The sequence below is a fragment of the Sinocyclocheilus rhinocerous genome, unplaced genomic scaffold (genome assembly GCF_001515625.1).
Source record: "Sinocyclocheilus rhinocerous isolate Xijiao unplaced genomic scaffold, SAMN03320098_v1.1 scaffold558, whole genome shotgun sequence".
NCBI classification, from domain to species: domain Eukaryota; kingdom Metazoa; phylum Chordata; class Actinopteri; order Cypriniformes; family Cyprinidae; genus Sinocyclocheilus; species Sinocyclocheilus rhinocerous.
The window spans coordinates 1008451-1033441 of record NW_015634502.1 but is presented as its reverse complement, the minus strand read 5'-3'; the positions used below and the strand labels follow the sequence as shown (position 1 = coordinate 1033441).

Here is a 24991-nt window from a genome sequence, read left to right as displayed (position 1 = left end):
ACATGAAATGGCAAGTTATTCATCGTAGAAATATGTTGAATGAGTCATATACTGTGTAAGACTTCTGTGACTTGAATATGATGTTATACTAGGTCCAGCCTCTACTGATGATGATATCCGTGAAATCATTAATGCGCGCAGTTTGTATTCAAATATTTGACACCGAGTAGTCTCAGTCATAGACTACTCAACAAAAAAAATTTTAATAAATAAATAAAATAATTTCCGCAATGGGTTTTCTGAACATTGTTTCATTTGCCAGCAGTGGGCATCATAGTCAAGCTTCAACATCTAACTTATCTCACATGGAAAATCCACGGACAAATGAGAATGTTAACAGGCTTTAACAGCATTAAGCTATCATGTGGAACCCTGCTAGAAAATGCAGCTAACACTAGTTTATGGTGATTGTGGTCACAGGAGCAAACTAGTCATTTATGGTTATAAACCAAAGGCAACTGATCAGTTGTCCTACCAGAGCGTAGGACCAACATAACCAGTTTGGCAGACCATCAGTTAAGCTGGATGGGGCTGATTGAAGTAGCAAACATTTTAGTACACAGATCAAACATTAAAGTGTATGACTTTTAATAGAAAAAAAATGCTCTAAACACATGCTAGTAGTTTTTATAGTGCAGAAAACTGATGTAAATGGCTGATAATATCATTAAAATATGCTTACATTTGGTAGGACAATCTATATCTATAATATGCAATACTGCAAATACTGACAATCATTGACTGACCCTACCGCTTTGAACCACACGGGGGCGCTAAATACTAAAATTATGAGTTTAGTGCTAATCAACTCCTTGACATCTTCAAGTATCTTTTTGAGTGTGCTTGTGGAAGGGACGTGAAAAGTGGGTTACATACCTCTATAAAGACGACAAGTTTACTCAACTCCAATATTTACATACATTGAATAAGTAAGTAGTTCTCATTCAAACTCTTCTTGGGGACACTCATTTATTACGCTTGCACAGCTGTCGTGTGTAACCAGAGAGCCTATAGCAGGTAGGTGTCGTGAAGGTGGAGGAGAGAGGAGGGCAGACTGCCTATTGTTTTACAGGATGACTGCCTCCTATTTTCAGCAGCAGAACTTGAAGCGAGAAGAACCTGTTGCGACAATTTATGACGGGACAACGGACTAAAACTTCGTCTGACAGGAGGAAAGTGGAGAAGACGGATTTTCAGCTTAATCACAATGCCTGTTTATGGACTGGTCGCTCATTTTTATATTTTCATAACACTTGGACAATTAATTACAGCGGACCTGACTGACTTTTCATGACAAATCCGCAATGTACTACTCTCTGAGGAGCGCGTGCGTAATGGAACTCTTCTTTCGAAAGAAAAAGAATTTAAGAACTGCGGTCAGCCTGACTTTGGTTTTTGCCACTATACTGATGCTTCAGAGGTTAATTACAGTGGACACGAATTTTAAAAATACCAAAGTCGACGTGAAACGCAAATGGTGTGGACCCACATGTAAAAGCATAAAGGCCATTGAAAATGCATCCCAATCACACGGGAATGGCTTGGCGCCAGTGGAAAGAAAACCCATGCCATCAAAATGGGACGTGAATAGTATTAAATGTCATGAAAATTCCACGATGAAGACTCGAGCCTGGTTTCGTCGCTTGAACCCAAGGTTCCACGAATTTGTCCTGCACAGACATTGCAGATACTTCCCAATGTTGCTGAGTCACCCGGAGAAGTGTAGCGGTGACGTGGATGTTCTGCTCGTGGTCAAATCGGTTATTGAAGAACATGACCGGCGAGAAGCCGTGCGACAGACCTGGGGAAAGGAGCAAGAAATCCAGGGCTTGAAAATCAAAACACTATTTCTATTAGGCACTCCGGCCACTGGCAAAGACACACGAAATTTGCAAGCCCTAGTCCAATATGAAGACCGAACCTACGGGGACATCTTACAGTGGGACTTTATGGACACTTTCTTCAACCTCACTTTGAAGGAGGTGAACTTTCTGAGATGGTTCAACATCTACTGCAGTGGAGTTCCCTTCGTCTTCAAAGGGGACGATGACGTTTTTGTCCACACCAAGAACTTAGTGGAACTAATTGGCTTTCGGGTGGAGGAGAACAGAGTGGAAAACCTCATTGTAGGAGACACCATTTTAGAAGCCAAACCGATCAGAAACCGCCAGAGTAAATATTTCATTCCCAAAGAGTTGTATGATAAACGCTATCCACCTTATTTGGGTGGGGGAGGATTTCTCATGTCCTCTCAGGTGGCCCACAGGCTCTTTGCGGTTTCTGAGGGCGTGGAGCTTTACCCCATTGATGATGTGTTTTTGGGCATGTGTCTTCAGAAGCTGAAGATCGTCCCTGAACTGCACCTGGCCTTCAGGACATTTGGGATCATTAAGCGTAAAGTGACTCGTCTGAACCGGGAGCCGTGCTTCTTCCGCAACCTCATCGTGGTGCACAAACTCGGTCCGCAGGAGCTGCTGCAAATGTGGACGCTTGTTCAAAACGAGGACTTGAACTGTGCCAGACACGTCGTAATATGAAAAGATGCGTATTTATAAAGACACTGTTAAGATATTTTTTTTCAAATGAAGCGTTTTTGTTATTTTCATTCAATGTTCTTTTTTTTTGTAATTTTGTAAGGAAGGATGAAGATGGTGAATATTTGTGTTATCAACTGTCAGATGTAGGCTAATAAATTACAAGTCTTTCAGTTATGGTCTTATAATACAGGGAACAAATACAACCCAAATCGATCCATTTTTGTTTATATAAGCCTACAGGGGCTAGCTGGCGCAATGTTTCCTCCATTGAGCAAGTAGGCCTATATTCTAAACACATACCTTAAAGACTTGGCTAAAAAGGTGAAACCCACGGAAAAAAAGAGAATAAATAAATGGGAAAAGATGCATATTGCATATTAAGCTGGACCTTTGTGACATATTTGGACTACAACTTGTAGTTGCTTGTAGTCTACAAGCACGAAACAATTCACCAAATAGGAATAGGCTAATGTAAAAGGTAAGACACAAATATGTAACACCTGTTTTGGCCAACAAATAATGTAATTAATAAATTGCTTTTATACACTTAAAACTCATGTAAGTTTGCCCAACCTGGAAAATGTTTCACTAAAGAGCTACCTTCATTACATATTTGATACTTGTCTTCATGTACACTAGTGTGGTTTTTATTGTGTTTACTTTTTTTAATAGCTGTTAACATGATGTTGCAATTTTAGAAGGAGATAATTCACACAATGTTTAGAATTTAAGGGGTTTAGAATAACACTTTTGTAATTTGACTTTTGACCAAAAAAAATAAAAACATAAGCTAATCTAATAGGAAACATATAAAATGTACTTTTATGCATATTATGATGCACCAAATACTACAAGAAATTCACTAGAAGAAATTTCCTAATGACTCTTACATAGAATGGAGATCGTAGCTTTTAAGCACTGTAAACGTATGATTAGCCTATTCTAAAAATGTAATGCGTGTTATGCGCTATATTCCACATATTCTAAAGTCATTCTGCGCCATACAGTGGCTTTGTGCAAGCAACAGTCTGAAAGTCGTTATTCACTCCTTTGGTGCTTTTGGCATCATCTTTATTCCCCATTCAACATAATTTAATGTAATTAAATTGAAATGTTCTCTATAATGTACCGTGGAAGAAAGTAAGTCATACAAGTTTGAAATGACATGAGGGTGAGTAAATTCCATTGATCTGCATCATTTCCATTTTTGGGTGAATAACATGGCATGACATACACTCAACATCATCAACCAAACATTTGTCAGATGGAGTATTTTTACAGATCCCCCCCAAAAAAAACAAGCAAGTGACAAATTTTTATTCAAATACATTTATTAAAACAAACAAACAAATAAAGCTGCAAAACAGATTTTAGCTTCCACTGATATCAATGCACAGAGTTGAGAGGCATATAATTAATATGTGGTGACGCAATTCAAATTACAATCAGTATAAATCTTCAAACTCTTGTTTTGCAATGTCTTAAACTGTCTCATTGCAAGTGCAAACAAGCCTGTACAGACAACATTAAAGCTGTGAACTGTACACCTGTGAAAAATGTAAAGTGGCCAGACTAAGACTGCACATATAAAGTATTTTGTAAGTGGCCGTTAAATTAATTTTGTGTTCCCAAATGAAGCTTGTAATCATGTCCTTGAGAACTGACAATACACATTAGTGCAGCATTTTCAGGTACCTCCTCCAGATTACCATGATAGACAAAACTCTGCTGTGCTTCTTAATTTTGTTACTGTAACTAAAATAAATCCAAATTAAAGCAAACACAAAAAAGCTCTACTCCACAAAAACAATCTATGATACTCTATATGTTACCAGTATACAAAAATGTAAAATTTTGACTGAAAAATTTATACTATTGGGTATGTGTGTCAGTCATCTGTGCAAAAAATTGAGTGTTTTTTTACAGCACTCTCTCCACTCTGAAATAATTGATTAGGTTGACTTATTTAATAAATAAGTGATATTTAAATATTAGACATCTCTATAAAGCCACATAAGTGAATCATGTCTGCAGGGGTTGATTTATGTCAGTTATATATAATGGATGTCTCAGCGGTGAGCTGTAGGAGCTAGACAATGCATAATGTCAGCCATGACTCCAGAAGACATTCTTAAAAAGAAACGCCTCTGCTGAGATCACAATCAGTTTTAAACTGGTTTGTTTTATTCCGGTTTAACATACTGTTAAAGCCTATTGGGGTTGTACCTTTAAAAATTCCCTCCCTGGCTCACACAATAGGGAAACTGACTTTATACTTGTGTTTAATCATCACTCTATGCAAATAATTTAAAAAGTTACATTATGGCTTATATTTCAGGCACAGGATCAGCCTATTCCACTCAGACTGTCTATCATAATGTTTCATATCTTCGGTCTCAATGATTTTATAAGCATGACTGGACTAAATCATTACTTTTATAACACAATCAATAGAACAGCATAGTTTGATGCAGATCATACCCTGTGATTTAACACATCACACACTAGACAAAAAAAAGTTTAGGCGCCAACAAACAGGGCCAAGAGTTTCTCTAATACTGAAGCAAATACAAAGAACAAACATATGAAATAAGAGTCTTAATAGCATCATCATCCCTTATGGCTCTTTATTCTCCCAGCAGTGACCTCATTTATTGGCAACATCTCTGTTCCAAGTCCCGATTCTCTGAGAAGCACCAAGGCAGTTCTGCTGCTTTAATTAGCCTTTGCCCTCTTCAAGAAAAACAACATTTTTGTTAGTTTGTTACCTAAATGTTGAAAAGCGAGCGCTGCAGGAAATTGAAGTGCATTATCGGAATCAGACACGATGAGAATCTGTCTGAAGTTTAAATCTCTTGGACAGAATTGTTTACTTTCTTTTCAAAGGCTACTTTTCACTTTTGGCTATGGTGCTAATGATGCTTTAAAAACCTTTAAATATCAAAGTGCTACAATCACTAAATATTCACATACTCCACACACACAGTAAACAAACAAGTACAAAACAACATACAAGAATAAAATTCTCAAATACATTAAATTAAATAGAGATTTACATTCATTTATGGGTAAATTTTATATCAGGTGTCAATGATAATGTGTGCTTAGAATAATGATGCCGTGTCTTATAGGAATATTTCTAAATCAGTACAGCAATAAGTGCAATAATGCATTATTTGATAACTTGATATAAAGTAGATTGTGTTTTTTCGCTATGAATCACTCATATGAGATTATTACAGCAAAGCTACTAGAGTTAGCATTTAGCCCATGTGCTATGCCTGTTGTAGTCTGTGGGTAGAGGCCTTGCCTGGAGGAATTCTGGTGCGTCTGTTGATCCTAGAAGCAGGAGCGGGGATGCGACTGCCTCTGCCCAGCCCTCGAGTCTTGGACTCGGATATGACCGTTGTTGTCTTAGCTATAGCTGTGCTGACTGTCTTTCCTGAAGGCAAAGAATAAGAGAAATGCAAACACACAAACACCTGAGGAGTTAATGAGAAATGCATTGTGCGATGCTGCATAGTTTAGCCAAAGTAAACACAGTATTCAAAATATTAATATAAAGAACAGTCCATTCAGAGTCAGTGTGTGTGGGGAGGATGGGGCATTGTGGGACTCTTTGAGGTGGAATTGAGGTTGTGTGAGGCAGATGGGCTCCTGTACGGCAGAGCGGATGTTGTGGAGGCTGTGTGGGGCATCTGGGATCTATAGGGGCTTTATGGGGCATCAGGGACTTGTAGGAGACAGTGTGGGGTGGAAAGGTCTCATTGAGGCTAAAGGAGATGAATAATCACCTTGTGCGTGTGTGAGAGTGCTCTGCTGTACCGCTCTCCTCCGTGAGTTCTGTTTACAACCCTCAATTCCCATGAGGTGAGACTTCCAGCCCTGCACATACAAGACATGCACTGTTACACTGCTGTACAAGCAACATGTGTGTGAGAGAGACTTTAATACTCACTTTAATACTGGAGTCATTCACTTATCATCATGGCTGCTCATGTTAATAACCTCTACCTATGGAGTTGGTTTCAGTTTTGATATCATATCAGTGTTCTTATATTCTTAAACCTCAGAAATAATATCGGCTCTTAAATATTGGAAACTCCTTACATCACATCTAGTGATATTCTGCTGTTTATGTCATTTCAGACTGAATGATGTATGTGCTAACAATGTCTTTCTAGCAAAAGAGCTCTTACAAGTCAAGAAAAACAAATGCATTTCCTGAACCAGTGTTGTTATTGTAAATTAAAATTGTATATATATATATGTGTGTGTTACAAAAGCACATACAATTACTAAAACTTAAAAATATATAACAATAAAACCCAATTCAAAATATTAATAAATAAAAAAAATAATAAATAAAAGGAAATCATGAATTATGAGTGACAAAGACTAAATATTTATCTATTTATTTTTGGCATACTGCAATGACGACATCAGTTGTGTCCATTAAAATTAATCAAAGAAAATTGATATCTTTAAAGATACTGACAACTGTATCTCTTTTTATGTAATAATTTGTTCAACGTCAGAAGTGAATTCTTCACATATTGGTATGCATCATTCTCTTTATCTTAACAGGACTGTGTAGAAAACAAAAGCTCACACTGTATTTCAGGGACAGTGTAACCCTCACAAAAACAGGTTTACGATTTGAACAATATGAGTTTTTGTGGTACATGACGTCATTAATTTGACACAGAAGACACGTCAAACCCTGAATACGTAAAACATTGTTTATCAGCTGGAGGCAGTACTTCATGTGACTTTTCAGAGCTGAGAGGTAAATGACTCTTAAGAGAACACCTCTCTACTGTCATTCACAGTCATGAGCTCATCTGTATGACATGAAACAGAGAAATAAAATACACCAAGAACTTTTCAAGTTCTTTGTGATGGATAACTAATTTAAAGGGATAGTTCACCCAAAAATGAAAATTCTGTCATTAATTACTCGCCCTCATGTTGTTCCAAACCCGCAAGACCTCCGTTCATCTTCGGAACACAAATTAAGATATTTTTGATGGAATCTGAGAGCTGTCTGACCCTCCCATAGACAGCAAGGGTCCTTACACGATCAACGTACCACGACACACCATCCGTGTGGTGCGGCTGACACAGAACAACATACGCTGTTTGCGTTCAGTGGATACTCTCCAAAATGGCGCAAGGGTGACTCGGAGGAGACAAATTGTTGAAGTAATGACAGAATTTTCATTTTTGGGTGAACTAACCCTTTAAATTCATTTCAATCATTACTGTTGTGGCAGATTGCATTTGTGCACCAGGTTTGTTTGTTATTTTGTTGTTAATGACAATAAATGAGTTGAGGATGTAGACTGGCACCTTGTGGGTGTGTTTGTGTGTGATCTCACCTCCTCCCCTGAGGTGACGTTTTCATGGCAGAGAGGACAGTGGTTACAATTTTCTCCAGAAGCGGTTGCTGACAAAAAAGAGAATAAATCCATCACCAGGAAACACAGCTAAATAAATGCAGAAAATTCACCATTTACAGAAACAACACAACACTGATCGGAAATAAATCTGCAGTTGTGAAAGGTTATTTCTAGTGACACTGTCATGTGAACGTGTAAACTTCATATGGATGAACAGATCTGATGACAGAGTGGCTGTCTTCTCGGATTTTTATGTATAATAAGAGTGCGACACAAAGGGACCAAAATTAACACATGCCAAGCACCAAATGCAAGTTAAAGCGTGTAAAAAGGTGCAGTTACTCGTCTGTGATAATATTTGGGAACTGAAAGATAATACACATTTTTAAATCTTCTTATGCCTATTATCTGAGTGGAATGTTGTTGTTGTTTTCTTAAGAAATCCATGTGGTGACGTAAAATATTCTTCTCATTAACCTGTCTAAATGGAAGTAGGAGGAAAATACAAAATTGTCTGTGCTTTACAGAGAGGAGACAATTAGTATCTGATGTGGCAAATGACTCAATAAGCAGTACTGTTCATCACAAATGTGCAAGAAAATCAACAGATAAAAAATAATACTGTTGTAAGGACAAAATCCCTGTAGAGTATATGTTTCATCATATAAAAATAATCTAAATTAGAATTTCATGGCCAAAAAGAAAAAAAATGCCATTACCTCAATTCACCTGCCAAATGTTAATTTTGTACCCTGGTATCACATTTGTAACAGCACTGAGTGTGCTTTCTGGATGAGCATGAAACAAAAACACTGCAACCACACAAAGACTCACGATTGCATGCAGCGCTTTGAGCATGTTCAGTTAGCTTATCTCGGGTGAGAGCTTCGGAGCAGAGAGGACACTGGGTGAAATCTGCCCGCCGCTCACATTCAGTCAGCAAGTGCTCTGTCAGGCTTGCAATCTCCACCACCTAACAAACACACAAACATACTACATTAACACACTTTGCAAATTGAGAAGTAGTTTAACCAATATGAAATATTTTGAAATATGACAGCGCACGTGTGTGTGTGTACCTGTCTGCACTGAAGGCAGCGCTGCAGCATCGGACAGTGTTTCCAGTAGTGCAGGTCGAGTCCGTCCTCAGTGAATGATTCATCTCTCTCTCCACAGAAAATACACAGACTATACAAAACAGCACCAGCATCATCTGATTTGATCCTTCATTTCTCACTCAACATGTTATTAAGATTTTTTTCCCAGCAGTACAAAGAGAAATTGATTAAACGAGAGCCCATTAGCACTGCTTATTATGCCTTCACTTTCCAGATGTCTTGGTGAGATTATATTATTTGGTTTATAACAGCTACACAATACAAAAACTTGACTTTGCAGAGTGGCACTGAACCAGAAACTCTCCACAAATTGACATTCCACTGACTGGGAGAATTACTAACCGCTCAGTTGAGAGAATCAATGAAGAAGTGACAAGAAGAAGTGCTTACTTGTCTAAGAAGTTAGCTACAGATGGTTCGCTGCCTTTCACATCAGCAGGTACAGACTGGTTTACCTTCTTAACACCTGCGGAAACCAAGAGAAACATATTGAACCCTCACATTCTGCTCAGACTGAATTTACACTGATGTACCAGTGTTGTTTATTTATATAATATTATAGTATTTATTCATATTTTGAATGAGCTTTTTCAGTTTTCATTTTAAGGGATTTCAATGTTAAATATATATTTTCAAGCTATTAAATGGGCCCCTCTCGGTTACCAAACCGAAACTGAGGGTTAATATTGATGTGTAGGCTGCACAAGCAGGGAAGTTTGTTGAGTTACTGGCAAATTGGATGGCAATTTAAGGAAGTGCATAGCAATGCATGCTTTAGAGAGAATAAAGAAAGTACAATGGTCTGATTCTCACTGTTTTTATCATTTGACTAAAGTAACATAAGCGAATACAAAGAAGGGCATACAGACATCCAAGCTAAAAGACAGATACAAAGATATGTGACTGTGGCAGGTTTAGTTGAAAAAATGTCCCATCAGACATTTTGATTGGAAGCCCTTACATATATTTTTGATCCTTTATATTCTTTCAACTCGATAATTTAACATGGTGACAAGTTAAGCCTTAAAACAAAAACATGAAGAACAAACGTTGGCAGGCCGAAAGACTAGCTTGTGCATGATTTGCAGTGTTTGCTGCAAGGAAATTTTTTAATGGATCTTTACTGAGATAGTTCACAAAAGACACCACTTTACACACCTGATTTGGTTGCCTTCTCAGCTTTTTTCTCAGGTACTTTGGTATTTTCTTTCCCTTTCTCCTAAAACACATATTCACATATTTAATGCATTTATGAATTCATCTATATGTACATTTGATGACCAAAAGGGCTCAATGTGCTGACAGAGATTCACTCTGCAGTCATTCAGCCCAGGTGCAATCTAGCTAAAGAACTTCCAGATACGAAAATGTTAATGCCAGGTGTGAAGAAAGCCATTTTGTGTGAGAGCATTAAAAACTAAATAGAAAGGATAGATTAGGCCACCTGTGACCATTCAACCTACACTGATCTCCTTCAGCACTGCAAGCTGCTCTTGTAAGCTCCTGATTTCCTCTTTTTCTTTCTCACCATCTCCTTTTTCTGCCCCTTTTTGTGGCTTCTGGAGTAAAATAGTGAGACAGAGAGACTCTTTAAACTGAATGCAGTATCCCCACATTCTCAAAAAAAGCCCACACACAAACATTCCAAGCGTTTTAATCATGAAACATAAGGCTAACGATGCTCTCCAGACCGGTTTTACCTGTGTATTGATGGTGTTTCCATCTAACTTGGCAAGTGAGTCAAAAAGGTTCTTGTAGAGGACATTTTTACGTGTGCTGGTGTCATCAGGTGGCAGATAATTCAGAACTGCTTTTCCATGAAGATGGTACATAGCCTGGACAACTCTCACAGAGAGTTCCCGCACTGAGGCAGCGCTGTGCTCCAATCCACCTGCCAGAAACTAACACAACATACATCACACACAAATATATTTAATTATTCATTCATTTAAATATAATCAAGTGATTTTAGAATAGATGCACTACTGTTAAAGCTTTTCAGTAAGATTTATCTAGTAAGATCTAAGAATCCTGAAAAAATGTTTCATGGTTTCCACAAAAATATTAAGCAGCACTGTTTTGAACACTGATAATAACTAAACATATATTTTTACATTCTGTAAAACATTTGCATTATATTCCAAATATTTGTCCCTCACTTTCTCTCTCCCGTTCTCCATACACAGATCCCATTCATCTGCCCCTAGGCTCTGGATCTCTCATTTTAATTACAGGAAACCCAATCGCCTCTCTGCTGTGCCCTGAAGCCCATCTCATCTCCCAGGAAACCAGCAGGCAGGAGGCATTTAGCAGCCATCCCTGCAAGTAACCTACAGCAACCATTTCGTGGGAGATCACCAATGAAAAAGACCAAACTAACAGAAAGTTCATTTTTTAAAAGGACATTTGGGAGCTGATTCATTGGTGATAATTGCAAAAATATCTCTTAAAGAAATAGTTTACAAAATACTGTACTGTTACTGTTCTTCAAGTTGTTCCAAACCTGTATGACTAAGTCCAGACTGCTTTAATCTATACAACATAAGCATACTATGGCCTGCATCTGTCAAGCTCCAAAAAGGTTTTTTTTTTTTTAAGTCCACAAGTGGTCCATAAGACTCATGAAAGAAAGAATGTCATACAGGTTTTAAACAACATGAGGGTGTATAAATGATGAGATGATACTAATTTTTCGGTTAACTAACCCCTTTAGTATCCAGTCCATAAATCCCATTATAGGGATCCAACGATATGAAAATTCTGGCTGATACAGATAAGCTGATAATTATTTATTGTTATGGCCAATAACAATAAATGGCCAATATTAAAATGCAGCCCTATTTTGCTAATTTAGCACTAAACACTAAAAAATAAAATCAAACATTTCATATTCCACAAGTAGGGATGTAACGATTACCGGTTTGATGATAAATCATGATAAAATTCCCGAAGGTTAGTATTACCGTTTCATATTTTAATTATCATTAAAACCTTTTATTGATTACATGATTACATATTATTCACACAATAGCAATAATTTATTCATAATTCATTGATTCTCCCTCATTTTTTTTTTATCTTTTAAATCTTTTATCTTATACATTCAGAAAGTCTTCCAGTTTTGCAAACATTCACGCAAAGACAGTCACTAGTAGTCAGGTGACTATAATTACACAGAAAATACACAGCATTTGACCAATGGATTTACAAAAATCATTTCAATTTTGTTTTTTCAACATTGCATCAACTACTGATGAAAACGTTGATTTTTATTTTAATTATGGGATATATTTAACCATGTTTTACTGTCTTTGGAAGGCTTTTGTCCTTCAAACAAATTCACGTCATTTCTTATTTACACGTAATGCAGAGATTGCCAAACTTTTTTGCCTAATCTAATGTATTTATTGAAGTACCCCTGAGATTTAAATGTAATAAGTTAATAATTAACACGTTTGCATGTTCATGGTTCTCTGACGTTGGTTAATGGTCACATGACATGCAGGTAAACAAATTTAATATTTCGTCTCATTTAGGAAGTGTTTTGATTGTTGTTATTCTATTTTATAACATTTTTATGATTTTATTAGTAGCTTTTCATTAAAGTCATGAACCTTTAAGTATCTTTACGAACGAACGTGTTACGTCAAAAGTAATCTAAAAGTAGTCTGATTATGTTACTTAAAATGCGTAATGGATTACGTTACTAAAATTTTGGTCATGTAACTTGGAATCAGTAACGGACTACAATTTTTAAAATATTTTTTACTGTGCTGCGTTTTTCGTAAGTAAATATTAGATTACTGCGATTTGTCTTTGTCCACGGAGGTTACGGGAAAGAGCTCTAATTCAGATTTTCCATAAGCGCCACCTGCTGTCAGTGAGTGGATTTACAGAGACTTATATTTACACACAGCCTGTGTGCAGTTTCTGTCTGGCCAAAAACGGACCGAATTTCCATGCCCTGCTGTAAATTTTGACCGGTTGATGAAAAACAAGCTTATGTGGGTTCTACACACTTAAACAATTCAGATAAGTTATCTACAATTATTTATGGAGCAGATAAAATACATATAATCATTTATTAATCAATTATCATTTTGACTCAACTCTTTTCTTTATTTAAAGGCTGAAATGTGAGGTTTACCTTTTTATTAAACCTTTTCAAAGTTTTATTTGAACATTTTCATTAGATATTTGAACATGCTATTAAACTGTTGTCAGTCAAGTTGTCATTTAAAATCCGAACATCATTGGTAATGTAATTGTTTTAGTGATTATGCAAACAAAAAGTCATTTTATTTGTTGTTTGTTGATTTTTAAATATAAAACTTGGTGAAGTGATTTATGTGTTGGTACTTTTTGAACATTTCCAGCACATTTTAACCAAACCGTGATAATACTGATAACCGTGATAAGAAATTTTCATACCGTTACATCCCTATCCACAAGTGAATTTAGGCCATACAAAAACATAAATGTGCAGTATAAAAAGTGGATATTTATTTTGAGATGTTTAACATTTTTTTGCATTTAGCATTTTTACCTAGTGTAAAAAGGGGAAATGAGCATGCACAATTCAATATTAACAATTAAATCCAATATCTAAAAATATATAAAATATACTCAAAAAAAAACAAAAAAATATATTTTAAAAACTCTCTAACATTGCATTATAACTGATATGATACCATTACCCACCTAACTAAACCATGTGGAGGAAAATGAGGCTTCAGGCCACCTAGGTGTGGTGACATAAACCTTCCAAGATAACAAGCAAAACCAGAAGCCCACTGGAACACAGACAGAAACGAAACCTCACAGTGCACTTTGCAGTTCCTTGTGAAATTTCACAGTCTCTGTTGTAGTAGTGCCACAAGTTTGCACTGCAAACATACTTCAAACTGCACAGGTCCCAAAAGAAAAAACAAAACAAAAAGAGAAAACTGTCTAAGACAACTAAGACCCTGATGAAAATAAGACCCTAAGGAACTGCAATTTTAACAGCTTAACCACTTTGTACAACTAACTGCTGGGACAGAGAGAGAGAATGAGACAGTGCTTGGATGACTTTCATAAACTATGCCATGGATATGTAACTGGCTGTCAGAACAGCCCTTTTAAGAAACTAATGGTAACAGACATTACGTAGGGTTGACTATGCCCTCTCTGTCATACAAAGGCCACTTTGTTTCAAGTCTAATGAAGCCCTCAAGAATCCTAATGATAGCTGTGAGAATGAAATTAACCTTCAGATCCCAACAGAAAGGTTAAATTTGTGTTATTTTGGCCAATAAAACCCCAAATGTCAAATATTTGTTTGTGGTCTTAGATGCTAAAGCACAGTTTGGGTTTGTACATGCACCCAACTGCAAACATTCACCACCACAGCTGGCACCTAATGGCAGTCAAGAGTGTGTGGTCTCAAGACCAGTACATAACTGTATCATGTTTTCAATAAATCTAACCAGCCATTTGCAATTTTTTAAGCTACTACTTTAAAACTGTAGTTCAAAAAATCTTTTTTAAACTTAAAGCTTGACTGAGCAGAAGGCCATTGGGTTGACACCCAGTGAGATCATCTCAGAAAAAGTTGAAGTTGGGCCAGTACCCGCATGACGTTGTCGAGGGTGAAGCCAGAGTCCTTGGTGCCCAGCTGTTCCAGAAGCTTCTCCAGCAGTTCCAGTCTGCTCAGCGCCAGTCTGGTGGGTGCACTGCTCTGCATGGGCCTCACGAGCTCCACGGGAACCATCTGCAGAGCTCTCACCTCCTTAAATAATGCCATTTCCTGCAAAAACAAACACGCAAGCCAGCTTTAAACATAACAGCATTCAAGTTACAACACACACTCTTTCTTACGCATTTATAAATTCTCTTTTTTTTCAGCGATTTTATCACTGGAGGCCAGCAGGTTTGCTGTACATTTGGTAGTAAGTGTTCCCACTGCTGGCTGCTCTATCATTATTAGTAGGCAGCACAACTAACCATAGCGGCTGCACATATGAACACAAATGAATAAAGCAAACATAAAAAAGGATGTTATTCTACTTTGACAATGAATCAGCTTTTCTTGATGCTAAAAATATTTTTATATTTTTTAATATTCTGGACAGAAATGTGTTGTATTTATCATCATGCAGCATACTGCATCATAAACGAGATACTAATGGAGAACTCAAACTTTCCCCAGACTTCTGCCATTTTCTGGATAACTTTGTTTTTGACAAAATCCCATTGGTGATTACATCATTGCTCATTTGCATAATGTTAAACTCTGCAATGATTGCATGCGTTATTTCTAGAAGATGGTTGAGGATGATATTTTGGGTACTTAATCAATAATGAGTGATTATGATTTAACATAATATTGGGCTGTGTGATTTATATTATACAGCATTGGTATCAGTCAGAGTACATCATCAAATTATTCATAACAAGGTGTTGCCTTTGATGTACTTTTTCCACCATCCAGATGCATGAGTCACAAATGTCTTTATTTATACAGTGCAAAATACAACAAAGTTTTACACAATGCTGACAGAGACACAACCTGTCTATCAACAACCAAAACCAACACAAATCAGTGTCTGTCAGTCAGAACACTTTAAAACATCCTCAATTTTCCAGGAACCTTAAACATTCCCATCCTTATCACACAGATCATGATGACTGTCACAAGACAAAGTACTTCAGCCTTTTTTCCGCATGATATTTATCTGAACAACAAGTTGATCTGTCTGGGTCACAATCTCCAGCTTTTTTAATAGCGAATACTTTATATTTCTTATACACAATCTGCTAAAAAAATTTATATTGTGGTCGTACCACTGGTTATCAATATGTATAAAAGAACGTACATTTACATGCACAGTTACAATGGAGCTACAGCATGGTTTTGCATAGTCAATTGTAGTCAGATTAACGTAAATACTGAAATGCAATCGCATTATCTAGGTCTGTAAGACTGATGTCACACATAAAAGTATGATACACAGAAGTACGGAAAGGTCGTGAACAATAATTTACTACTTTTTTGTTGTCAGAAGCACACTGAATTAGCAATAGGGAAATTTTTTCCCATTCTAGAGAACATTTTATTGGATAAAAATTTCAGATATGCCATTGAATATTTTTTTATCCTTTTTCCACAAATTAAATGTTATATTAGAAGCTCTACCTGCTAAAAAAATGTTTTGTTAACTTTAAGGAGTTCAATCGAATTAAGAAGGCCACAGAGCTAATAGATATGGATGAGAAGCCACAAAACTCTCTTCATGAGTCTTTTTAAAGTGTTTTGTGCCCAGACCTGTTTATGAAATTGTTCAGACAAAATCTGGCAGATTGAAATGAGGAAATCTCATAGCAGGGTTACAGTAAAAGACAAGATCTCTACTCATGCTAACAGAAAGCCACAAATATTTGACAATTCCAGTTCACGGTTAAGTTCACTTCACAAGGTCACCAGTATATATGATGCACTCCCAGTCATCTATGAAGATTCTCAGCAAGTCAGGTCATCAAGAAATGTTTTTCTAGTCAACTGGATATGTTTTTCTTTTGACATTTTTTGAGTGGAATTTCACAACATCACACTCAATGACCCCAATAGCTGCAGGAGTCGCTTCATTACAGATGTATACAGATAAGGGATTTCAAAAGTCTGTACTGACCTGTATGAAGGTAATAGCTAGGGTTCTCAGTCTCAGGGTTGATTCTCCGGTCCTGGAGAGCAGATTATTCCAAGTCTGTTCCACACAGTGACTGATCTCAGATTTGCCCAGCTGATGGTTGGGAATAAACTCACTCAGAATCATTCGAAGTAGATTCAGAGATGCAAGAAACACCTAAAATGCAATACAAATACAGACAGTGTTTTACACACTAAAATACATATGCAGGGTTTATATTCAATATTGTCACATTTCATATTATATTCTATAATTTATTTTCAGACTTTCTGTATCTTCATTTAAAAAAGCAACTTTTACCTCCCTTGACAGAGTTTAAGAGATTCTATGGTGTTTATAAACAACTTCTTCATGTAAGAACCTCTGTGTACCCACTACAAATGGCCATCTAACCCAAGAAAAATACTGAATATTACTTTTTGAAATGTATTCATTAACACGGCATGTTTATTTTAGAACCATCTGGAATAATTTTTCCTCAGAATTGCAGTTTTAAGGTGCAATTATACACAGAAGCTGTGTAAGAAACCACCTAAGGCCTTTACAGCAACACATGGCGCAGAGTAACACCGACAGGTCAGCTAAAGCACACAGTTAAATGCTGTGCTATGAGTTTAACTAAATAACCGTGGGGAGAGGGTCACTGGAATGTGTCCAGCAGTGGGCACATTGTTCAAACTCTCAGTACAACCATTTAAAAAAGTTTAGAATGAAACTCTGAAAGGCCACGACTTTTACTGTGAGTGATTTATCTAAGGCCTGACAGGACAATAAAAAACAGCTGTCACGCCACAACCTCAAACATGCATGTGCTTTGAGAATCAGAGAGTCAGAAAGTGATCCATTTATATGCAAAAAAAAAAAAAAAAAACAGCTAAACGTTCATTAATACACGTTAAACTCAATGTCATGGCAAATTGTAAAAAACGCAACAGTAAGAGCCTGAATATTTAAATATATATATATATTATTTGATTTTGTGCCTATAACATTTAGCTGTTTTGTTCATATTTATAACAAACAGTTACAGATTGTGTTCCTCATATTTTCATTTGACGTGACATTGTGACACATACTTGGAATTAGTGCTCTGCATTTATCCCATCCAAAGTACACACACACAGCAGTGAACACACACACACCGTGAACACACACCCGGAGCAGTGGGCAGCCATTTTTTTTGCTGCGGCGCCCGGGGAGCAGTTGGGGGTTCGGTGCCTTGCTCAAGGGCACCTCAGTCGTGGTATTGAAGGTGGGAGAGAGCGCTGTACATTCACTCCCCCCACCTACAATCCCTGCCGGTACGAGACTCGAACCCGCAACCTTTGGGTTACGAGCCCGACTCTCTAACCATTAGGCCACGACTTCCTTGCTAAATTTACCACCAAGGTAAAAAGTTTTAAATATTTTCTTTAGTAGACGGTTTGTATGTCTTTCATTTTAATCAATCGCTTCCCTTATATCAGAAAGGGTCAGACTGTCAGTTTTACAATTCCATTTAAAAAACATTTATGTTACAGTTCCCAATAAAGTTACTCTATAAAACTAAATGATACTCTTATTTAGTTATTTAAAGTGCTAGGCCATGGTTAATAGAAGTCACTATTAAAATGATGATAGTTTGTAACACCATAGACTGCAAGATTTATTAGTTTGTTTTTCAGGCAGGTCCAGGTAATATGTGTGAAAGTTCTACAAAAAATAAAAAAATGACAGTCGATGTCTCTATCAAAAAAAGAAATTGGCTTTTTCAACTGTAAGAAACTCTCATTCTACAGCCGCCATACTGAGCATTACGATTTATCCAAATCTCCTGTTTTTTCTACAGTTGGTCCGTCTTCTCCCCCTCATACCCACTGTTAGTAGAAAACCTGGCTAAGTTCACCCATGGGAGAGATAAGCCAAGCTTTCCACTACATTTGTTGCTGTATCACTTCTACAGATAATCCACAATACTAGACAGAACACGACACCTGCTAAACAGTCACAACTATCTGTCGTGCTGATGGTGCCATTCTGTCTTTAGCCTGAAACGAAAATGAAAAGAAGAGAACATGAGAGAAATTAGAAAGAGAGGATGCGAGAAAGAAAGAGAGTAGGAGAGGTCGAGAAACAAAAGAAGGGGAGTGATAAAATCAGAGAAAAAGACTGGGCAAAATAAAGATAGAGAGGGAGTTCTCGTACAGATGACACTTTATCTGTGAGAGCTTTCTTGCAGAGGAACACAGCTGCTCTAGTCATGCTCCGCAGTTCTGCTTTTGGGGTTCCAGATGGAACCTCCAACAGTTTCTTGTAGACTGTCAGCAAAGCATCCTCCCTGTAGGACCATGTCTTGGAATAGGCCCCTGCCACCTTTGAGAGACAGACCGAGAAAGAGAAAGTGAAGATTACATTCCAGAAACAGCATACTAACAAAATACACCAGCTGACCACTTGACACATAGAGTTTGCCCAGTGCTGTGAGACAGTAAACAACAGTTATATATGGACATCACAGCAAAGTGTTAAATACTTAAAAGGATAATTCTCCCAAAAACTGAAATTCTGCCATAATTAACTTAACTTCATGTTACTCCGAGTCCAAACCAATATGACTATTTCAAACTTGAGAATCAGATCAGTATTATTTGAAACAAATAATTTATACCAGTTTTGTAAATACTAAAATCGATTAACTGGAGGCTGTAAATGTTGAGTGTCTCACCAGACTGTCTCCACAGATGTCAATGGGCAGACTGGCCTCTCTCTGAGCTTTCTCTGTGAGCGGTTCTGGTTGTCCTGCGGCCCCAGGGCTACATGGGGTGGCTGTGTCTGTCAGAGGGGGCATCTCATCGAGCTCACTGACTGGCTGATCACTCGACCTCTTCCTAAGAGCAGGTAAAGGCCTCTCATCATAAGGAAGGGAACTGATCTGTGAAAATACACACATGATGATTCCATGAATCCAAAAAGTTAAAATGCAATCAGATATACAAAACATTCCCAGCAGGAATAATTGTTAAAAACAGAATTAAATGCATAAAATAACTAATACTTTAACATTATTTTCGTACTTTCTGTCATATGCAGAAATTTAAATACTGTACAGTTTATTTTACACTGGAAAGACAGATCCACCTGCCATCCTATAATTTTCAATCACTAACTGTGTTCTCATCTTACATGTTATTTCAAAGCTGATTAACAGAATGACCTGCAGAAAAACAAAAATGAAAGGTGCACTAAGAAAAGTCTGACTAAGTCATCTGACAGTTACATAACCCCTTGATAATTTTATTCTTAAATATACACACTACAGTTCAAACCATTTACATTTTTTAGAATTCTTAGATGCATAGAAAGTTCAAAACAAAAGCATTTATTTGAAAAGGAAGTCTTTTGTAACATTATAAATGTCTTTACTGCCACTTTTCTTAATTTATAAATATATATATATATTATATATAAATATATATTGATCCCAAACTTTTCAATGGTAATGTACATATGTAAGAGAGTGCTTAAATTCAGAAAAGGCTAATTCAGGCTGAATGAAGAGGTTTGCAAAGACAGCTGTAGATTTAAAGAGGATGCATGTCATTTTTTTTGGTTAAAATATTTTCCAGAAGTGTGTAAACATTTCGACCTCTGGCATGGTTTATGGCAGTACTAAGTTAGTAGCACAAAAATTACACACTTCACCATTAAACCCTTTAATTAAATCTTGAAATGTAAAACTCTCTAGCTAATGCAAATCCCTGACATGCATGTTAAGCCACACACGTTTAGATAATAAATCTACAAAGAGCCTTGTGCCAGTGAAGATAGAGCTACACTGGTGGAAAGGAACAGAAGCCGCGTTTCATCAAGGCAGATAACTCTGACTGAGGATTACAGCAAAAAGCACCCTTAAAATTACCATATGTGATAAGATATATTAATGAACGAGAAAAAAAGCGAACACAAGTAACACATTAGAACAATAACATCATACTTTCTTTTTCTTATATGGTTGTTTATTCTGTGTACATCAATACTTACATCGATCTTGGGGAAGTGAGGAGGAGTGAGGGGTGTTGGGGCGACTGTATGTTTGGGGCTAGCTGCTTCTGAAGTGTCCTGCTCATCTGTCTCCTTCACATGTTGCCTCTGTCTTCTCTTCCTGGGTGAGTCTGCTGGATGAGGCGCGTGTTTCTGTGTACCAACACGTGGAGAGGGAAATTCAGAGTTGGAAACCTCGGAAATTCTGTGGATCTGAAAAGTTTTATAAATTTATTTACATTTTAATCAAAGTTCATAAAAGCTATTTATCAAAATAAAATAAAAAAATAAGTCTGAAATGATTAAAAGGCTAATAAATGTTAAGAACCTTAACCTATTATTTTTCAGACACTGATTGTATGAAAAAAATAATCACACGCTACAGATAAAGGTTTGTCAGAACACAGGCAGAACACAAGTGCTTGCCATAAACAAACAGAGCGCACTATGACTGTCCAAGTCATTTATTGTCTGCTGTATAAATGTGTCTCTTGGCCTCAGACGAGTAAGAAGCAAGCACCTGATCTCAGGAGAACCAGCACAATCATTATTCAGCTGGGAAACTGCCATATCAGAGTACTAATCTCACTGGAGCTAGAGGCCCTCACAACACAAGAGATGCTTTATTCATGCATTCATTGCAGGAGAAGAAATTAAAAGAGACACACAAGAATATGGATGGACGAATGGATGTCATTAACTGACGTTCTGAGAAGTGCAATGGATGGATGGACACCTCTGTTGGATTTTTTTTATATATAAGAAGTCTCATCGCGGCTACATTTGTTAAAATATTGTGTAATATTGTAAAATATTATTACAATTTATAATAACTGTTTTCTATTTTAATATAATTTTAAAATGTAATGTAATTCTGTGGTGGCAAAGTTTTTTAGCAGCCATTACTCCAGTCTTCATTGTCACATGATCCTTCAGAAATCATTCTAATATGCTGATTTTGTGCTAAAGAAACATTTATTACCAATGTTGAAAAAAGTTGCTCCTTAACATTTTTGTGGAAATCATGATTTTTTTTAAAGGATTCTTTGATTAATAGAAAGTTCAAATTATTTTTTATAACGTTGCAAATGCCTTTACTGGCACTTTTGGTCAATTTAATGCATCCTTGATGAATAAAAGCATACATTTTATTTTAAAAATCTTATTGACCCTAAAATTTTGAACAGTAGTGTATATGTGGATGGATGGTTGGATGTTTACCTGACTGATGTCCAGCAGGTCGTGGAGCTCCAGCTGCTGGTAGACTGTGAGCCTGTAAGCTTCCAATTGTTCCTTTTTCTGCTTAGCTGTGTCATAGTCCTCTCGTTCTATGGCACTGTGTTTCTCCACATCATACCGGCCCAAACGCTCGCCCACCTAAAAAGAAAAAGAGAAAATAGGGGATGAGAGGTTGTTAAACACTTATCTGAGGTTTAAAAAAAAAAAGAAGACACTTGTAATTTGCTTAGTAATCACTGTCAGGCTATAATTAACAGGTACCTAATGGAATGCCACAGCTCTATTAGAATACACCTGGATGCATTTCAACCCTCTCAATTCCAGGTTCACATCTCCAGTGTGTAACATTATTATTAAACTACATGTGCAAACAAAGATGTGTCAGACAAAGAAGGCCAACTTAATAACCTTTTGCAGGTCTGCGATAGCTTGTTTGAGTTTTTTGGCCAGTTCAAATCTTTCCTCCCGAACCATGTCCTGTTTTTTCTGGTCCAGCAGTCGAATGATATGGGCCACCTCGGGGTCCTGATACATGTCAAACGCCAAGTCATCGAGCGGCGAGATAGAGTCACATTTATAACTTGAGAGCCTGCAAGATAACAAGAGTAAACAAAAGAGAAAGACAGAAGACTGTGTGCACAAATTTAATGTAATGCAATATAACTTTTTACCCAGTGTATGTGCCATCCAAAGCTGAGCTGTATAGGCTGTTGTTTAAATATTGATCAATCAGCTGATCTTTGCTTAGCTGGGACAAAAACAATAGATTAGCAAAATGTTATTAAAAAAAATACACTATCGTTCAATATTTCGAACTGGGGTCAGTTTTGAAAGTAATGAATGCTTTTATTCAGAAAGAATGTATTACATTTATTAAAAGTGGCAATAAAAACCTTTTTATTGTTACAAACAGTTTCAAATAAGTGCTTTTTATTTGAACTCTCTATTCATCAAAGAACCCTGAAAAAAATGTATAATGGTTTCCACAAAAATTAGTTTTTGACATTGATAATAATAGGAAATGTTTTTTGAGCACAACATCAGCACAATAATTATTTAATTATCATAATTATTTCTGAATTATTTCATGTGACACTGAAGACTGGATTAATGACTGCTGAAAGTTCAGCTTTGCAATCACAGAAAGAAAGAAAGAAAGATATATATTAAAATAAAAAAAGTAAAAGAAATAACGTTCACAATTACTGTTTATCAAAAAATAAATGCAGCCTTGGTGAGCAGAAGACTTCTTTCAAAAACATTTTAAAAAGTCTTAATGACCTCAATCTTTTGAACAGTAGTGTATATTATTATTATACTTATAAAGTTAAATTCTGAAACTAACAACCTAAAATCAACATCCTTTGAATCAAATGTCTTTCAGCTATTAATATCTTTCCAACAAACAAAGGTTAAAAATCTTGATTTCTGCCTGTGAATTTATTATCACTAGAGTCCTGGATAACACAAAGAGACTCCAGCCTGGACAGAGAGAGAGAGGGATTAGAGATTAACAATGCAGAGATTGTTAGCAAGGTGGGAGAGGACGAGAGAGAGAGGAAGTCGTGGAGGGAAAAAAAAGGGGGGAGACAAGGTGAGCGTAAGAGGAGAAAGAGAGCATGAGAAAGAAAGAAGGGAGTAGTGGGATAGAGCAAATAGGAGATAGGGGAGGGCTGAAAGTAGCGGTGATATGGATATATTGATGAGTGATCTCATCTGAAGCTCTGCTGTGCTTATGGAGCTCAGACTCAAATTACACAGATCCACATACCAACACTGAGCACAAATCATTAGACTTGCTCAAGAACTGCAACACGCATATACACAGAAATGCTTGTCAGGTGCTATTGATGTTAGCCTACTGAAATTAATAATTAATATTTAAACTTAAAGTCACAAAATGATGCATGCATACAAGCACTTAGATGAATGCTGCTCCACCTAGCGTGTTGTTGGTGTTGTAAAAAGCATCCAGATCAATGTTAGGCAAAACAGAATATAAAAAAATTGCCTCTTTCAATTCACAGGAATTTCATTAGTCCATAACAACACTGCATGTTTTGTGCCACAACACGACTGGTTAATTTCAATTTATTAGACATTTAAAAAAAAAAAATTTATTTACACTATCAAAATAGTAATAAACACCACCAACAAAACATATTTTAATTTTGCCATACATCAACAAAGAAGTATAATCTTTTCAGAAAATTAACACTACTTAAAAAACCAAGGGGTACATCAGGTAAGTTATTTGGGTCAAACAGATTAATTTAAATGTAAAAAAAAATAGCATTCCATTTAAATTCTACTTCCACAAATTAAAATCAACATCCTATTTTTAGCATCAATTCAAATTTGGGAGCAGAACTACAATTCCAAAAGAATTCTCGATTCAGTTCTGAATGAACCACACTGCTCCAATCGCTCAGCCAAACATTAAGGAATCATTCCCAGCATTTGCTATTGTCTCTGGTGAACTGAACAAGCCACAGTTAAGAAAACAGACAAAATCATGCATGTTAAATTTGTTTGTCTGTGAATTTTATGAGAAAAAGTCTCTTAAAATCATTGTAGTTGAAGCTGAACATTCCCGGCTGATATATCAAGCTCTCTGCTTTGATCTAAATCTGATACAGAAACATGCTTAAAGGGGTCATATGATGCGATTTAAATTTTTCCTTTCTCTTTGGAGTGTTACAAGCTCTTGGTGCATAAAGAAGATCTGTAAAGTTGCAAAGACTAAAGTCTCAAATCCAAAGAGATATTCTTTATAAAAGTTAAAAGAGTCAACCACGCCTACCTAAAACGGCTCGTTCTAACACGCCCCCACATGTCTACGTCACGATGTGGGAAGATTTGCATAACGCCGCCCAAATGTTCACGCAAAGAAAGAAAGCGTAACTTTTATGCTCACTCTAGGCCTCCGGCCTCCGCTCCCTCTAGGCCGCCGCCACTCACTCTAGCCCGCCGTGTGTGACGCTGTG

General features: G+C 36.7%; 2 protein-coding genes across 4 annotated transcripts in view; one reads left to right on the top strand and one right to left on the bottom strand.

Annotated features, from left to right (window-relative positions):
- Window positions 1-858: 858 nt before the first annotated feature.
- Window positions 859-3180, top strand: LOC107745837 (UDP-GlcNAc:betaGal beta-1,3-N-acetylglucosaminyltransferase 7-like). Its single transcript, XM_016559843.1, has one exon. The coding sequence runs from the start codon at window positions 1305-1307 to the stop codon at window positions 2535-2537; it is 1233 nt and encodes a 410-aa protein (XP_016415329.1). The 5' UTR covers window positions 859-1304; the 3' UTR covers window positions 2538-3180.
- A 1207-nt stretch (window positions 3181-4387) lies between these two features.
- Window positions 4388-24991, bottom strand: part of LOC107745778 (centrosomal protein of 104 kDa-like) — a 23297-nt gene continuing 2693 nt past the window's right edge. Inside the window, exons 6-23 of one of the 3 annotated variants that reach the window (XM_016559759.1) lie at window positions 22676-22752; window positions 22413-22593; window positions 21987-22142; window positions 20766-20978; window positions 19450-19656; window positions 18930-19097; window positions 16728-16901; window positions 14669-14845; window positions 10758-10958; window positions 10521-10616; window positions 10216-10276; window positions 9448-9523; window positions 9019-9127; window positions 8774-8912; window positions 7919-7986; window positions 6332-6422; window positions 5848-5979; window positions 4388-5270 (exon numbers count right to left, since the gene is read on the bottom strand). In XM_016559759.1, the coding sequence (XP_016415245.1) occupies window positions 5257-5270; window positions 5848-5979; window positions 6332-6422; window positions 7919-7986; window positions 8774-8912; window positions 9019-9127; window positions 9448-9523; window positions 10216-10276; window positions 10521-10616; window positions 10758-10958; window positions 14669-14845; window positions 16728-16901; window positions 18930-19097; window positions 19450-19656; window positions 20766-20978; window positions 21987-22142; window positions 22413-22593; window positions 22676-22752 (2340 nt within the window). In that variant the 3' untranslated portion in view covers window positions 4388-5256. Of the gene's footprint in view, window positions 5271-5571; window positions 5980-6331; window positions 6423-7918; window positions 7987-8773; window positions 8913-9018; window positions 9128-9447; window positions 9524-10215; window positions 10277-10520; window positions 10617-10757; window positions 10959-14668; window positions 14846-16727; window positions 16902-18929; window positions 19098-19449; window positions 19657-20765; window positions 20979-21986; window positions 22143-22412; window positions 22594-22675; window positions 22753-24991 lie in introns of those variants that run through there. The other 2 variants (XM_016559758.1, XM_016559760.1) reach the window with 2 other exon arrangements.